Source organism: Idiotropiscis lumnitzeri, chromosome 16 (genome assembly GCF_059441095.1).
Source record: "Idiotropiscis lumnitzeri isolate Australia: NSW breed Sydney's pygmy pipehorse chromosome 16, RoL_Ilum_1.0, whole genome shotgun sequence".
Classification (NCBI taxonomy): Eukaryota; Metazoa; Chordata; class Actinopteri; order Syngnathiformes; family Syngnathidae; genus Idiotropiscis; species Idiotropiscis lumnitzeri.
The window spans coordinates 13,608,277-13,624,980 of NC_142406.1; the positions used below are offsets into that span (position 1 = coordinate 13,608,277).

General features: G+C 41.8%; 2 protein-coding genes across 3 annotated transcripts; one reads left to right on the plus strand and one right to left on the minus strand.

Moving 5' to 3' along the window:
* Positions 1–515: 515 nt before the first annotated feature.
* smap2 (small ArfGAP2) lies at positions 516–9,654 on the minus strand. 2 transcript variants are annotated; one of them, XM_088278787.1, is made up of 9 exons: positions 9,316–9,654; positions 4,087–4,220; positions 3,785–3,949; positions 3,652–3,711; positions 3,512–3,569; positions 3,048–3,187; positions 2,777–2,936; positions 2,044–2,420; positions 516–1,712 (listed from the first exon to the last, which is right to left on the minus strand). In XM_088278787.1, the coding sequence occupies exons 3-9, from the start codon at positions 3,935–3,937 to the stop codon at positions 1,605–1,607; spliced, it is 1,056 nt and encodes a 351-aa protein (XP_088134913.1). In that variant the 5' UTR covers positions 3,938–3,949; positions 4,087–4,220; positions 9,316–9,654; the 3' UTR covers positions 516–1,604. The 2 variants fall into 2 exon arrangements, with proteins under 2 accessions (XP_088134913.1, XP_088134912.1); XM_088278786.1 differs by having other exon boundaries at positions 9,190–9,653.
* Positions 9,655–10,638: 984 nt separating this feature from the next.
* Positions 10,639–13,523, plus strand: trappc3 (trafficking protein particle complex subunit 3). The gene is made up of 5 exons (XM_088319062.1): positions 10,639–10,801; positions 10,974–11,071; positions 11,763–11,862; positions 12,574–12,756; positions 13,077–13,523. Exons 1-5 carry the CDS (start codon positions 10,760–10,762, stop codon positions 13,194–13,196), a joined length of 543 nt encoding a protein of 180 aa, XP_088175188.1. The 5' UTR covers positions 10,639–10,759; the 3' UTR covers positions 13,197–13,523.
* Positions 13,524–16,704: the final 3,181 nt, after the last annotated feature.

Genomic DNA, 16,704 nt, shown 5'->3' on the forward strand with positions numbered 1-16,704 from the left:
ACATTACATTCCAGACATAAAAACAACATAATTGTATAAATATTTCTTTCATGCAGTTCAGTGGAAGTATCTGAAAGCACATAAGCTCATGAACTCATAAACCCCGCCCCCCCAATGATGTCACACTTTATTTACAAACGGGGTCACGTGATGTCACCGCATACATGCGATACGTTTACATGTCTTGAGTAGCACAGTGAACGGACGTACGTGGAGGAGGTGCTGGATGAGTCAAAACTCTCGCGTCACACACCAGTCACACCAACACATCTTTCTCACTCAACAAAAAAAGCACGCACACTCGAAAACCCACTTGCACAAAAGTCTCAGATATATGAAAAATTCAAAAATCTTACACATCCCAAAAACCTCTCACACACACACAAAAAAAAAAAAAAATCACTCTCACATTCAACAAAACCACCTCTCAAAAACCAACAAACATTTCTCTCACACACTAAACTCACACTCGATCACCCCAAAAATGTTCTCACACACATGGAAGCAATCTCTACTACCGGATGCTGATTGACTCAGCAATACAAATTTGTTTGTTCGGTGTGAGTTTTTTCGTCTTTTTTGTCAAATGTAAATATCATTTAGTACATAGGTCACGAAGATTCTGTATCACAAAGCCTAATCATATCCCCATAAAGCTAATCTTTATCTTTGGTGTGCCAAAAACCAGTTCAGGTCTCATGCGTACGAAATATTGATTGAAGATGATTAAAATAAGGGATGCTTAGCTGCCTGACTTTGTGCATGTAGGAACGCATCAACATGAAAGATAATATATTTATATTTTTTCTCCCATAAATAAACAACCAAATATATTTTTGTCCCTCGATGCTACATACAGCTTAAACATGGAATGAGCTTTGTCGTTGTTCATTTATTGGTTCCAAAACTTTTGGTTGGAGTTTTAAAGCATTGTATGATCCAAATCAAATTTATTTGACATTTGTGCTTTAAAGTGCCCACAAAAAAGTCATTGCAGCATTGGAGTTTAAAATAGGAGGCAATTTGCCTTTATAGTAATAGTCTGACGGGCTAACAATGACGTATTAATATAGTTATTCCTCTTTTGGCAGCATGAATGAAAAAAAAAAGAAAAGGAAAAAATACTTTGCCCGACAATGACACACACACACACATATATTCACATGTTCTCCAAGTGCAAATAATAACATGTTGTCATAGATGTGATGAAAGCGCAATTTGATTGTTGACCTGTTTGAAGATCTACAACACTAATAAACGGTTGCACATAAAATGACGGTCTGTGTCTGTGTGCATCAAAATAAAACAATGTGTTCCCAATTGGATATTAAAAAAAAAAAAAAAGTGCCCCTTTGACCCTGTTGCTGCATTGACAAAACATTCCGAAGGCAAGTGTGGACATATGTGAAGCTTGGCCGAGGTGTACGAGGCAGGACGTGGTTTTTGGGGAAAGTGGCTGAGGAGAGAGGAAGAGGTAGTTGTACTTATCTTATTCTCGTCTCCTCCTCTTTCCTTCGTGAAAATTGGAAAAGCTCGCGCCGAGAGTTCTGTCCACACGGCTCTCGTTTACGACTTCATAAGTTCACGTTCAGGGCGGATGCAATTTATTTCCAGACATGTGCTGTCATATGCGCTGAAGAGGGGGCCACGGCGCTTCCTGTGGATTGGCTGGTAGTGGTGAAAGGATTCATGCCGGACATGTGCGGAGTCATCTGGAAGATGAATTGTAAACGATTAATGCACAATTAAACCGATTTAATTAATTTAAAAACATATTGGAAATGTGTTTTAGCAACAAAAAAAAAAAAAATTGCAAACATGCATGCATGTTCATTTAAGAGGCGGAGTTACATGTGACGTCAGGTAGTTTGCTCGAGAGTATCTCAGTGTGAGCCGTCGCCAACAGCAGCATCCAAAATGTCAACTACAGTCAAAGTAATAAGAGCCACAGCAACCACTCGCACTGATTCCGGAATTTAAGCCCTTACTAGTACGACCAGTCCAGTAGTTGTCCTAATGTGTGCTGAATTGTATGAGATGTACCTGTCCAACGTTCCAGTGCAGCTGCTGAGCTCCAAGCGCTTGCTGCTGAGCTAACGCCGCCAAGGCACCCGCCTGCGAATGTGCCATCATCCCAACGCCCTGCTGCTGCTGGATCATTATTCCGCTCTGCTGCTGTGCCATCACGCCATTCTGCTGCGGTGCCATCATGGTGTTTTGCTGATGTCCCATCATGCATTGAGACATCCCGGCGCCGTGATGAGCCAGGCCGCTTTGGGCCGCCATCAAACCGTTCTGCTGCTGCCCCATCATGGCAACCTGCGACATGGCCATGGCTCCCCCCATCCCGCCGGCATGAGCTAACGAATGGTAAGAGCCATACGGATGTGTTGGGTATCCCATTTGGTTCATGTACAAGCCTGTGGAACGAAAAACAGACAGAAAATACGTCACGACTCCAAAGTATACCGTGTTTTTCGGATTATCAGGCGCACTTAAATCGTTGAATTTTCTCAAAAATCGACGGTGAGGATTATAATCGGGTGCGCCTTATGTATGGATGTTTAGTGGAAGTGGAATGAAGTTTGTCTTATTTGCTGTACTGGTTTGTTTCCTTTTATCTGCAGTAATGCGCCTTAAATATGGAAATTTCCCAAAATCGACCTGCTCATTGAAACTGCACCTTATAATCCGTACGAAAAATACGGTATACGTCCTTGTGAGTCAGCAGCGTATAAAGACCTCTATAAAAAAAATGAAAAAGAGGCTCTCTTACCACGAGAAGGCGCCATACTGCTAATGTGCATTGATGGGGTGGAGCCATAAAGGGACAGAATAGAATCCTTGGACAGTTTCCTGAATATGCCTTCCGCCTTTTTGGGTGCCGGATCCAAGAACAGGCTGAGGTTTTCAGGCACAGAGGCGGTGACTCTGCTCTGAGGCAAGAAGATTGAAGGAGCCTGAAGTTGATTCCCTTTTGTTTGAGTACCAAAAACGAGAGAACGTTTTCAAATTAAAATAAGGTACAGTCGTGTGAATTCCCATACTGTGTTTTTCGTGAAAGGAGTGGACGGATCGGAGAGGTGACTGAAGAGGTCCAAGGCAGGGTGCAGAGGATAAGAAACTGCTGGACTCTCATTACTGCCCGGAAGACCATTGGACACCGCAGGAATTGGATCAGGAACATCTAAGAGATATTACACACATGGATGTGATAATAGCTCATCTAACCGTGTATTTATTAACCTTGGTTTTGAGCATTACGGATCAGAAAAGGGCCATGTTGGAAGTGAAGGTGAAACTGATTAGTCAACTAGTTAACAAGTCGATGTTATGACTTCAACATTTCAAGCTTAAAGTCGACTAATCACTCTCATCTTTAAATCGACCAATTTACAGAGGTCTTTTGAATCGCCTGCGTTGCCGGATCTGATTCAACCGTTGTCTGATTCATGGCCGCTGACGTTTCAGTCAGTGGATCCAATATCTGATATGTCTTGCGGTACAATACCTAATCCCAGCAAGTCCGTCACACTTTGAGAGTCGATCTTTGGGCTGACTTCTTTTTTCTGTCACGACAACAAAAGGATTCAAAGAATGCGACACATTTGCATAAATCACATCACTCTCGCAGCTGTGTGACGTACTTACAATTTTCATTTTCTCAAAGACAACCGGTTCCTTGGGGATGTTCTCGCAGCACTTTTCTTTCTGCATTCAGAATGTGTTTTTCCCACAATTTGAAATATTCCAGCACACTCATCGTGAGATGATGCTGACTCACCCTGAGCATTTGGATATCGATGACCTTATCCATGTATTTCTTCTTGTCATACTTGTCTCTGATGAAGTTCTCTACTGACTGGTCGCTCTCGGGACGCTGGAAGCATTCGGGCAGGAACGCTTCGTAGAGGCGTTTGGCCTTGGCATTTCCCATCTCCTGAACACACTGGAGTCGACAAAATAGGACCACGGTTCTTAGACAGCTTTGGGAGAAATTTACAGGCTGAACCTAAAATTCAGCTTTGCCAAAGTGTGGATGACCATTTTTAAACTGCATAAATCACAGACAAAGCGACACCCCACCTGAACCTGCTCCTGCGTCCACTGGTCCAAGTTGACAGACTTGACTTTGGAGATGTGCACCCCGAGATTCCGATGAATACCGGCGCATCTTATACAGATAAAGATTCCCAAATTCCACGAAGACCATCTAGGACCTGTAAGAGAGATTGATTGATGTCGCATTTAGCCTCTCCTGAGAAACCACACTGAACAAAGTAAGGTTCTTAAGGAAGACGTGCTGAAGAACAACGAGGGAAAGAATCCAATTATTTTCAGTCCAATTAGAGACAGTCATGCCGGAGACCTCAATTAATAGTCACAATTCAGCAGGGAACTCATCTAATCTGGTGTAAATCAGGCAGTGTCCTGACACGTAGTGGCATTCAAGAGGACATGTAACCTACATAACAGGCAATAAAGGCTGCACACGTTGGAGACCTGCAGGCATTTGAGCCTGTGCGTGGCATGTGTGTGTGTGCTTCAGTGTGTCATCAACTACAACTTGTCGTCTCGCTGGCCACGAGAGAGTAAGTGTTGGTTACAGCATGTGGTGGTCAGAATGGTGACCACCGCCGCCTCTAATTGGGTAAAAGCAACGTAAGGCAATTTTGCGTCCCACTAGTTGCTGCTGTGTGTTTGTTTCACCACTAGATGGCGTAAAAGCCCCTGAATTGGTACTTCCCCAAATGGAGCTTCCGATGAAAGCGGACGTTTTGACGGGTATTTGTGGTGAGAGACCTTCCTCTTCCTCATGTGTCTGAATAATTGCATCAAATCCTGGTGCATATTTCGAGAAGGTTGAAGTATGTTGAAATATCACCCACCAAAGGCTTTTTCGAAGTGGAGAGAAATGAAAGGTTAACAGACAAGCTTGTCTGGGCTCAAGCATTAGCTGTCATGCTGGCTAATAATAGAATTAGAGTCCAAATCCTGCTTAACTGCAACAAACACTTGTGAGGGATTATCAAATATATGGAAAAGTCCCTGAATGGAGGAATCAGTTTGTCCTCAACATCCTTTGATGCCTGCAATTTTTTTTTTGTCCCTGGTCGTCTCGCACCTTTATCTCTTTGCCAGTATGACCGTTCTGTTTTCCCAAGTAAATTACTACAATTTCACACGCTTGTCGCTAACACTGCGCTTGTTTCTATTGGATTTGGCCTAATCATAATAGTAGAGGCCGAGACAGGATTGTTAAACGCATTGTGAGGACTCTGAGGGAAACTGTGAAAAACATAATTCTTGACTTATGAAATCCCAAATTGCACTTGCTGGCATCAGCCTTCTTATTGATGTTCACAAAAAGACACATGTCAGGGATAACATATGTCCCATGCTCCAAAGGTCAGCTAATTATGGATGTGTGGTCCTGATGTTTGGAAAGGTAGCATAGCAACCAGATAAACCCTGAGGTGGGGGAGGCATGAGATGACTTGAACATGTGTGGAATGAATCACACCTGCACACTGCACCACAATCGTCTCTTTAGTGGCCATCCGTAAGGCATTATGTATTGTTTACTCAAACCATGTACACCTCCGGGTACTGTGAACAGAAATAGTCGGGAGAGTGGGAGGCCAAGTCGGAAAATAAATTAAATGCGGGCCTTTAAATTTGCTGTGTTAGAGGCTTTAAAATATCACGGAACATTGTAGCATTCACAAATACATCTGCCATCAGTTTGTGCCAGTGATTCCCAACCAGTCTGGCATGCCGCTGGACATAAACTAAAACTAAATCTATGCCACCAACGTATAGTCACAGGCAGAACCACTAAATGCTCTTCATTTAGAACCCGTGTATCCACTGGTTATATTCATACAACAGAATAATAGATTTAGGTTCATGAATAGTATTAGGTAGCATGCTACCGTTAATAACATGTTCGGACAAACCCATGGGCCAACAAATAGACACACTGGCACACTTGTCAAGGAATTACAGATAACAACAAAAGGATTCCTCAAGTAACACGTTTATTCTAAGATTTTTCTAATATAAAATTGTTTCCTTGGCTCATTAAAAGTTGGAAAACACTGGTATAAACTTTGAGAATGACGACAAAGAGGGTTTCCAGATGAATGAGTTTGGTTTGATAACCATTAAGTAGTATCAACTAAGATGCACAATGGAATGTGGATAATAAACTTTGGAGCCCTCATAATTGGTGAGCAAAACACACAAACACATTTTAGCCTCACTTGCTGGCTGACACGTGCACGGCAGGGCTGTAGGTGCATATGGCTCATTAGTCGACATCCCACAAGGATAAACGCTACTTTCAGCAGTTAATCCCGCAGAGCTGTAGGTATTGCCGGAGCCTGTGCACTACTTACTATCACCACCCAGACACGCGGCTCCAGAACAATGTGTTGACGCAAGGATTTACTTGAAGTAGTCACATTTACTGCCACTCCTGCCACAATACAAACTTGTCCAAAGAAAGAAATAAAAATTGTTCTCCGCTTTCCTTTCCCTTCACTGGAAGCCCTTCAGGACCCCTAAAGCGATCCAGTGACCCAACAGTCTATGATAACGAGCAGATGGATCCTGATTGATAATTTACATACACACTCACCATATGCGGTGCAATGTGAGGACCAACTGTGGTCTGTAAAGAATGAAGGTCATTGGGGAAAAAACGTTCACTTTTCATTGTTAAGAATATGTGTCTCGACATGTTAAGGGGCACCATGAACTCTGTTTTGTAGCTTTTCACCTATTACAGTTGCTTCTGGGACGTATCCCAGCGATTAAAGGCACTTCACTGTAAATGCTATGACAAGAGTGTACAAACAAGAGAATATGTTGTCCTCTCGTCACGCTGTATTCTGTTTGGCTGTGTCATCCTCTCCTTGACTCTGTGACTCAGGGGACACACAGAGGAAAATCCCTGCTGGCATCTGACTCGATAAGACACGTGAAGGGGGAGGGCCTGGGAGGCATGACAGCCAGTCGTTCGATTAAAATGAAATAGCGCATTGGAAATAACACAAAAGTCATTGACGTTTGAACAACTTTAAAAATACAAACGATTGACAAAGAAAGTGTTAGTTAGTAAAACAAAAGCAAGCAAGTTGTTTGATCCAACAAGCCATGAGTAACTATGGACGGAGGGAGGGATGAATATTATTACATTTGGATTCAAGGAGTATGTTTTGGATTTGAAAAGATAAATCTCAAATAAAAGATTTTATAAAAAAAAAATTATAAAAAAAAAAAAAAATCAACAATGGCCGCCATCTGCCATTGCTAAAAACCGGGTGCATTTTACTGCTTAACTCATATTCCACAAATATTAATATTAATCCGAATGTTATGTTAGATTAGTGGGCCGCCAAAGAACATATTCTTGTAAAGAACATTTTTGGGTTGACTTCCCCTTTAATTTGGAGGTACCACCTCCAGTTTATGTTGTGTGGTTTGACTCAAATAATGACTAGAGATGTGAAACATGCATCATGAAAAAAAAAAAAAAAACAACAGGTGCGTGCTTTTACTGTACAATACTTTACAGTGATTGCTCCACAGCTTCCTGATTTATGCGCTTTTGGTGTCGCCACTTCCTCTTAAAACACCCGGAGGGAGGGAGGTGAGAAATGCACAGTAATCTTTGTCGAGGCAAACAAGATTACAACAAACCAAAATGCGAGGCGGATGTTGAGTGGACAAATGCTTTTAGGGCGAGCTTGTGTGTGCATGTTTTAGTGATGACAGCTCATACATTTAAAAATGCACCAATCAGGGAGAAGGAAGAATAGCACCAGACTATTCGCATGATTTATTATGGAATCATAACATGCTCACTTAACGATGGGATCAATGCGTCAAAGCCGTCTGTGCATGAACAGCGGCTTTCTGTTCTACAGAGGGGTCGATGTCGGAAGTAACAAAGTACTTTTGTTTTGTCTGTGCACTTTTCCGTGGTATTACGCAATACTTTATCGTCCTGATGACTTTTTACTGGTATACTTTTATTCCTTACATTTGAAAACGATTATATAATCTAAAAATAAAAGGAGACCAATATATACCAATAATGTGACCTAAAACAGTACAAGGCAAATTAATTTTTCAAACAAGACGCAGAAAGTTTTGTCATTCCCTCTATGAGCATGTTTAGCTACATCATATCTTGTCTTGTGCGAGACAAGGTGGAAAGGACTAATGAATAAATCACAACGATTAAAGCACTCAAGAGCCTGCTTGCTGATTCTCATTAAATATTTGTGAGGCCGGCAACTCATGTGACTCCAGTCTGCATTAAGCAGGTAAATAACGGCAAAGAAACACACACACGTGCGCGCACACCTGGAACCTGCTTAGTCATTCCACCATTCATAATAGTGTCACCAGGATGCCGGCAGTGACTTTCATTGGGGGATTTATAGCTGAGATTGAAGTGCTGCTAAGTAGGGAGGGAGGTCTGAAGTCAAGGTCTGAAGTTGCGCAGGTCAACACCAATACGCGAGCCACAGAATTATTTCCCCCAGACGACTACAGGCTTTCAAAATATTTTAAAAAAAATGTCCAACTAACTAAATAAATAAAAAATCATAATTGTCTTTTTATATTTTGACAATGTCCGCCTCACTATTTGTGTCCAAAACAGGAGCGTTTACCCACGTGGAAAAACAGGTTGAACAAATCGAGGCCATCGGGTCAATCAAAGGGCAAACTGCACGGTCCAAAAACAACATACTAGGCAAGACAAGCCAAAAATAATTAGTCAAAATGGGATTTTTGCTTTTCTTTACGCAAGTACATTTTAGAGTATGCACCTTTTTACTTTTATATTCAGTACTCGCACTTAACTACAGAAAGTGACTATTCCACCCCCCCCCCACCGTTGTAAAAGAAGCGTATTTAATAATACATGCATGATAAAATTAAATCACAACCAGCTTCCAAACAGGAGTGAGTGATTCCCTGACAGTCTTGAGGCGTCAAACGATCCTTACTTCAATTTTTTTTTTACGTTTTCTCCACACGAGGGGCTTATGTCTTATTTCACGCTCAATAAAATGCAAACGTTTCCAGGCATGAGGTTGATGACTGCAACTCGTGCACTCGCCATGAGATTCACAACCTGCATGGAATGTGTTCGGTAGGAAGACGACCCACCTTTTGATTCGCAGTCCGCGCAGAATTTATTCTCGTCCAACGCCAGCAAAGAGTTGAGCACCGACTGGTATCTGTCGACGTCTTTCACAGATTTGCCCGTCATCATTGCGCAATAGTTGACCTCACCTCGGTCCACAGCAGCAACGCCGTCCGTGAAGTCTCAAATCACCTCCTTGATTCGATTCCTGGAAGCGGTGAGTGGCACACTGGCGCTCCTCGATGGGATGAGGAGGAAGATGAGGATGATGATGTTGAGGATGATGGTGGTAGGGATCGTTTTGAAGCCAAACAGCATGCGGATTAGTTAAGGTGCAAGGACTGGACTGCAGTCTAAATGTAAATTGACAAAATAAAATCTCGGTGCAATGAAAATAAAATGGAAAAGAAAAGAAAAAAAAAAGACTTTTTTTCCCCCACAGTTCTCCCCAAAAGCTCCACCCTGTCCCCACTTAGACTCGCACTAAACATGTAATTTAATAACACAACAAGACACGCAATTATTCAATCGCTGCTTTCCCCAGAGACATTGAATGTTAAGATACCGCCTTTGGCTGAGCACCGTACGTCAACGCCGCAGCCATGTTGAATATGGCAAGTGGTATGACCAAGTTAAATATGCAATGGGGTAGAAATAATAAAATTAGTTGTGAACAAGCCTTTTCTGCGTTTGTTGATGTCTTCCATCTATTTGATAAACTGAAATCACAGACATTTTTAAATAGTAGTAATTCTGCTCTGAAATTGTCCCCCAACATATATGCAACTCTGGAACATATATTTTGCCATCTAGAGGAAAAGCAAAGCTTTTTTTCTAATGTTGAAATCCATACAAAACAATATTTTCCTATTTACTTTTAGACATTTTAGCAAACTGCAAACCAAAATAAAACTATGAAATACGTGCACGTTCTAGTCCACTGAATTACATTACTGTGCAGGGCAAATCTGTCACATTCAATATGGCGGGTGAGCAACTCGCGCAAGGAGTTATCCTAGGTATGATTAATGTCTATGCTCTCCTCTGTTTTACTATTATGAATAAAAGACGCTTCATTCCCAACGGTTATTTTAGCTACACTGCCACCCTGTGGTCATTTAATGCGTGACACACTTTGGGCATTTAATTTCCTGGCTGCTTCTCTTCTTCCTAAACGCAAGAGAGCAGCCAATGAAAGTTGAGTGTTGAAAAATACCAAGCAATAAAAATGTAAGCGGAAACACACTTAATTTTCTTCAAAATAAAATACTATTTCGCTATGATTTTGTCAGTACAAATGCTGTAGATGTGTGATATTACATATTAATAAGTATATCTATTCAAATATGTTTTTGTTATATTAACTCAGCGCTTTGTAGATTCCCGTTCCTCTGATAGTTTATATATATATATATATTTTTTTTTTTATATATTTTGTTTTTCAAGAATAACCGGAAATAGTTTATTTGCAATTCTATCTTGACTGGTGGAAGTGAGGGCGGAAATAGTTGCAACGCTACTATTAAAATATAAATAAAGGCATTTCAAATCGAATCTCCTTTTTTGCCGAGCATTCATCTTATCATTTCCAAAATGTCCCGACAATCGAACCGAACAACAGACAGCAAGAAAATGGTACGCAACTCTCTCTTGAAGGATGATTAAAACGTTGCTAATCTGCACAATGCTAACCTTGCTCAACCACTGCTGATCTGCTGATCGTATACTTGTTACACATGTTCACATTTACACCGTTTAAAATTAAATTGTGAGGACTAACATGTGGCGCAACTTTCTTTCCTTGTAGAATTCGGAGCTGTTCACACTGACCTACGGAGCGCTCGTCACGCAACTATGCAAAGATTACGAAAATGATGAGGAGGTCAACAAACAACTGGACAAGATGTGAGTCTGCAAAAAGCAACATCAAAATAGAGTGCCCCCCCCCCTTCTCTTTGTATAAGTGGCAAAATGCACTATAGACCAAAAGTGCCCTAGAGCTTTTGGCTCAATTTGACAAATCCTGTCAAATCATTTTACAAAAGGAATTGAAGAAGTCTGATCGGGATTAAATAATCTGATTGTATTCAATATTTTCGCTTTAAAATGAACATGACTGTACAATGTTTAGGTTTTGCTTAGACAAACGATTAAAACATTTTACTTATCCATCCATTTTCTGTCGCTATTTTAATAGTTCAATATCTCATTCCATTTACTGTATTGGTGTATGATTATCCATAGCATATCACCGTTAACTCATTCACTGCCATTGACGTGTATAGAAGCCGAAACGTACATTCATTTTACCCGGGCTTTTTAATAACACAAATGTGAATATTACGTGAGGAATAAACTAAAAGAGACAATGACTGCACATACTGTGCGGCAACGCAAAGCAAATTACGGGCGTTCCCGCCTTATGTTTCCTGGCCTCAACTCTGTTTGTCAACATGGTTCAGTCTCCCAGATGGGGACCTTGTAGAGAATACAAATCTCTTGCCAAATGTTTGAACCATGTGTTCCGTGTCATTATAGGAAAATATCAATTTGACGTTTTTTTTTTCCCTCCTCTCCCTCCTTCTCACTTTCATAGGGGTTACAACATCGGCGTACGTCTCATCGAGGACTTCCTGGCACGCTCCAGCGTCGGCAGGTGTCAGGATTTCCGAGAAACGGCCGATGTCATCGCTAAGGTGATTGGACGCTTGCAGGCTAATCAGAGCGTGACCGTGGACGTCTTCCAAACAGAACAAATAAATCCGATTTAGAGAAAGGCATCTTGTTGAAACATCCTTGAAATGCAGAATGAGAGGATGGGAAACTTTTTTACACTCATATACAGTCTAAAGCAAGTTGGGCAAAAATTACAAGTTGAACATGAACATTAAAAAAATGGAAGTCCTGTAAAATGAAACATGAAAGTTCCTCTCAATGTCCTTTTTATTTTGCGTTCTTATTAACAAGACCTTCACATGTACGGTACAGCTGGCTGGGACATAAGCCTGTTTCCATTTCCTGTGAAACATGTGTTCACGTCTCACTTCCTTTCTCTTCTGTCATGTTCTGAAAAGGTTAGTCTTCCCTTCGTGACCCCAGGAAAAAAAAAAAAGAATTCAGGCAGAACCGTGTGTGCAACTGCAACACTTCCATCTGTTTTCAATAAATTCACTGCGTCACTCCGTATACGTTAAGCCGTACTTTCTCATCACTGAGCAGACCGCATTGCAGTCGTGGTTGTGATAAAACAAACATTGTTCAGATCATAAAAACTCCATAATGCATACAATGATTACTTCCCGTAAGCATGCAAAAGATCAGAGCAGGAAGCAGATGTGTGCACATTTCCCACCCTGGCGTTTTTGATCCACTTTTGCAATTTTAATCGGCTTGGCTTGTTCACCCAGGTGGCGTTTAAAACCTACCTCGGGGTCACCCCCAGCGTAACCAACTGGAGCCCGGCCGGAGACGAGTTCTCCCTCATCCTGGAGAGCAACCCGCTGGTGGACTTTGTGGAGCTGCCCGATAACCACAACACGCTCATCTACTCCAACCTGTTGTGCGGCGTCCTCAGAGGAGCCCTGGAGATGGTAAGTTCACATCAGTCGTGTGCTGGACTAGCCATGTCCAAAGTTCACAACAAAAGTTCATTATGTACAACAAATAATGATTCGGCTATCATCATTAGTCACGCAGTTGATTCGGATTTATCGCCACCTACAGGACTGGAGTGGAACTACTTTTACGAACAGCAAAAAAAAGCAAACTTTTTTTTTTTTGTGTGTGTACTACTGTGTTTCCAGTTCCGTTTCTCTTTCATTATAATACTGCGCCGCTTTTGTGCTGGTTGTCTTCTGTTCATCATGCTGCGAGTGAACTAAAATCTGTTTGGGAACTTTCCAAATTCCAGGTCCAGATGGCCGTGGATGTGAAATTTGTCCAAGACACACTGCGGGGGGACAATGTGACAGAAATCCGGATGAAGTTTATCAAGAGGATTGAAGAGAACCTCCCCGCGGGAGACGAGTGACAAAAAGACACGAGTCAGTCAACATTCTGCCTCATCAGCAACACTTTTGTTTTTTGTTGTTTCGCCCTCCTGGAAGATGACACTCGGTTTACAGACTGGAAGAGACTATTGATTCTCTCATGACAAAAATGTGTGGCCCTGCTACTTTCAAAACGGATGAAAAAAAAAAAAAATAAAAATCTGTATTCAAGTGCAAGTCAGTCGCTCGGGGCTGGCTGCGTCACTTCAGAAAATTTTGGTGTCTCAGGATATTTTTTTTCTTTGTTCCATCTGCCAATTGTCTGGCATGTTAAATAATGTTTATGCTATTAAATGCAACATATTTGATTTGATTGTCTTTCAGGTTCAATTTTTAGCACAGTCTTCCTTCACACACAGGTTGCTTCAGCATTTTAATGTTGCGGTCTCCTTTTCATGTACCGTAGCCGCCCTTCAGAGGCCAACAGTAACACCTGACACCTGCGTAGCCCTGCGTGCGCATGCATATGTGTGTCCTCCGGGAATAGCCTGCCTCACGGGCAACCGCTTCTGGTCGTCACACCTGCGAATGGCTATACGGTAACAGGAAGTAATGGACAAACTTCCCATTTAGATGCAATGCAGACCTTGTCGAGAAGTGCAAACAGATGGCCATTCACACTCGCACACAGAAAAACATGTGCGTGGATAAACAAACACATCTCACATTAGGATGAAAATGTTTGGATTCTAGCACTGTTTTGCTATGTTGTATTTTTTTTTTTGTCTTGGGGGGTGGCGGATAAGAGGGATCGGGGTTGGTCATAATAAGTTCCTAGACTGGCCACCAGAGGGCACTATTTACATGACATGACTGCTGTCTGCATGATTGTTCACCAACAAGAAGCAGAAATGGGCCCACTTTGCATTAGTGCCCCTTGAGAAATACTCCAGCAGCCTTTGAGTGCCATATTTGAAGGAGTTTAATCTTGACTTGCCAGAGTACATAAATTAGAGGATCCAATATCAGGTTTTGAATATGGATAGGCAAAACAATCCATAGCGGGTGGCCGGTACCAGTATGCAGTCTCAGGCTCATCCACTCCTTTCTGCACTCATTTTAAAGGATAAAGTGAGTATCGTCAGCATGCAGTCAACCCCGCGGGCCATTAGGCGAGCTCTCAACTGTGATATCGACTAAACACCCGGCAGGACACTGATGTGGATGTTGGATGGAGAGCTGAAAAGAAATAGTTTGTTTTTTCATGAAGAATTAGGCCTAGCAGAATTAGAGGAGTATACCTGGGGGTGATGGATAGCTTGCTTGCTTCTCACGGAGAGCCAAGCTAGAGGCTGGGCAGTTTGGTGTTTGAACCAAACACCTTTTGGAATCATGTCCCCCCCCCCAAAAAAAAAAGTCAACTTTGGTCTCATCAGACCACAGCAAAATCTCTCAAATTGAGCTTTTTACCCATAATTCCAAAATGGAAGGAGTTACGAACAGTTCAAAATATCTGTCAGTGTTGGTACGAAACAGACTTCTGTTGGAATTAAAACCATAAAAGCCTACTAGAACAGCTCCACTTTATTCAGGGTTTATCAAAGGCACTTTTAAAGGTGTTAGGGGAATTCTGAACATAGTTACATTATCTCGGTTGATTTGAAATGAATTATCTGGGTCTCACTTTTTATGCAACAGAAAACTACCAGTGAGCTGGGTTGGATAAACGTTTTATAGCCATTCTTGGAGACACTTTATTCTCCCCATAGCCACAACGCATCACGTGAAAAATGCTATTTATATCTATTGTTTCATCCCCCTCCTTTTTCTCTTGGAGCCACCCATGAGGTCCAGACGCCGGCATTTCCTGACACTCAAGCATTTTTTTTCTTTTGTCATTGTCAAAAGCAGACACATTTACCATTCTGAAATTGACTGCTTGTATTTGCTTATCCATTAGAATCCTGTCCTTCTTTTCCATAAAACCGATAGATCGGCCCGAAAAACAAGTAGCGAATGTCACGAGCCTGAGACAATGTGCTCCGTTTTGATTTTAAGTCAGCTGGATTTTTTTCATGTGGCCTTTATGGGAAACAAATGGTGAAGAGCATGCGGTGACAGTCAAGCCCTGAGCAGTCTGCTGTTAACCTGAACAAAAACTTCATTTGGACAGTCATTTACAGCTCATTTGCATATTATCCCCAATACCAAATTATTATTCCAAAGAGTTTCCGACTTGGAGACAGGACATAACGCACGGCAAGCGCCTTCCACTTGTGTTGAACTTTTAATCTTCTCAGATTTGCCCATTCTTGCGTTCGTCTGCTCAGCAGAACGGCAGAAGATGACAGCAGGATTGACAAGGCTGTTTTAAGTGAGAGCGAGGATGAACGTGTACTCTGTCAATAACGTTACTGGCCAGAGAATGAGAGGTCGGATGCGTTTGATCCCGTGGACAGGCATTTCATCCTTTATCAATTATACACGTTAGTGATCGTTGTCGAATTTAGGCTGCAGTTCTTTCCGAGGTCATTGTTGAATTTGTAAGTCACATTTTCAATCCTGTTCCTCGGGGGCCCGTGTTCCATCTCTCCCTGCTGCTACGCATCTGATTCAAATGATCAGGATCAATATCCAGCTTCTCGAGACCTTGCTGATTATCTGATCATTTGAATCACTTGAACCTCGAGGAACAGGATTGAGGACTCCTTGTTCTAAATGTTGGAGAAGCCACAATTGGAAATTCTCGAGGAAGCAAATTGGGATCAGTGGCAGTAACTTATTTGACAATAAAATAGTAGCGGCACCGTGAGTATATAATCTGTATGAATAATTTCATGAATCAGTGACCGCTGTCAAACAACCTTCACACGCTCTCAGACAGAACCGATGAGTCGTTGCGCGTTCCTGGTCCCCATCACTCCCAAATTTCAGCCGGTCTTCACACTCATAATCAAAAATCCTACCGATTCTGATTTGCGTCTCCAATCAGCAGGGATCAAATTTCATACGGGTTTGTGTTCTTCGTTGCCTCCCGACTGGATCGCTTTAGAACTATTCTTGAAATCCTCTGGGACTTTACTTTCAGAGCAAGCCCCATATTGACTTTTGAATTAGATCTGATCCTGAGCTTTTCTTTCTCAGGCTCAACGTTTTATTTGAGGCAGTTCTTGGTCACCGTATATAACCAAATCGACGTAGCATCTGCTACCCATTTGAACTCCATCCAGACTCACTGTTAAGAAATAACTGATTTGAGTCAAACTTTTGTACTTTGTGTATAATTTACTGCATATCTGAAGGTCTACTTTGCAAAGCTGAAATTAGACACGAAACCGGTAACAAAAAAAATGGTTCAAAGTAACTGTGATGTTTTGTGGATCTCGGTCACTTCTAGTTATTGCATCTCCGCACCCCGCAAACTAATGCTTTGTTTTCCATTTCCCCACCGTCCTTCTGTTCCAAGCTTTTGGGATGGGAACTGCTCGGCTGCCTTCGCTCTGCTTCCAATTTCCTTCAGTTCTTTTGATCTTTGTCTTCTCGACAGAA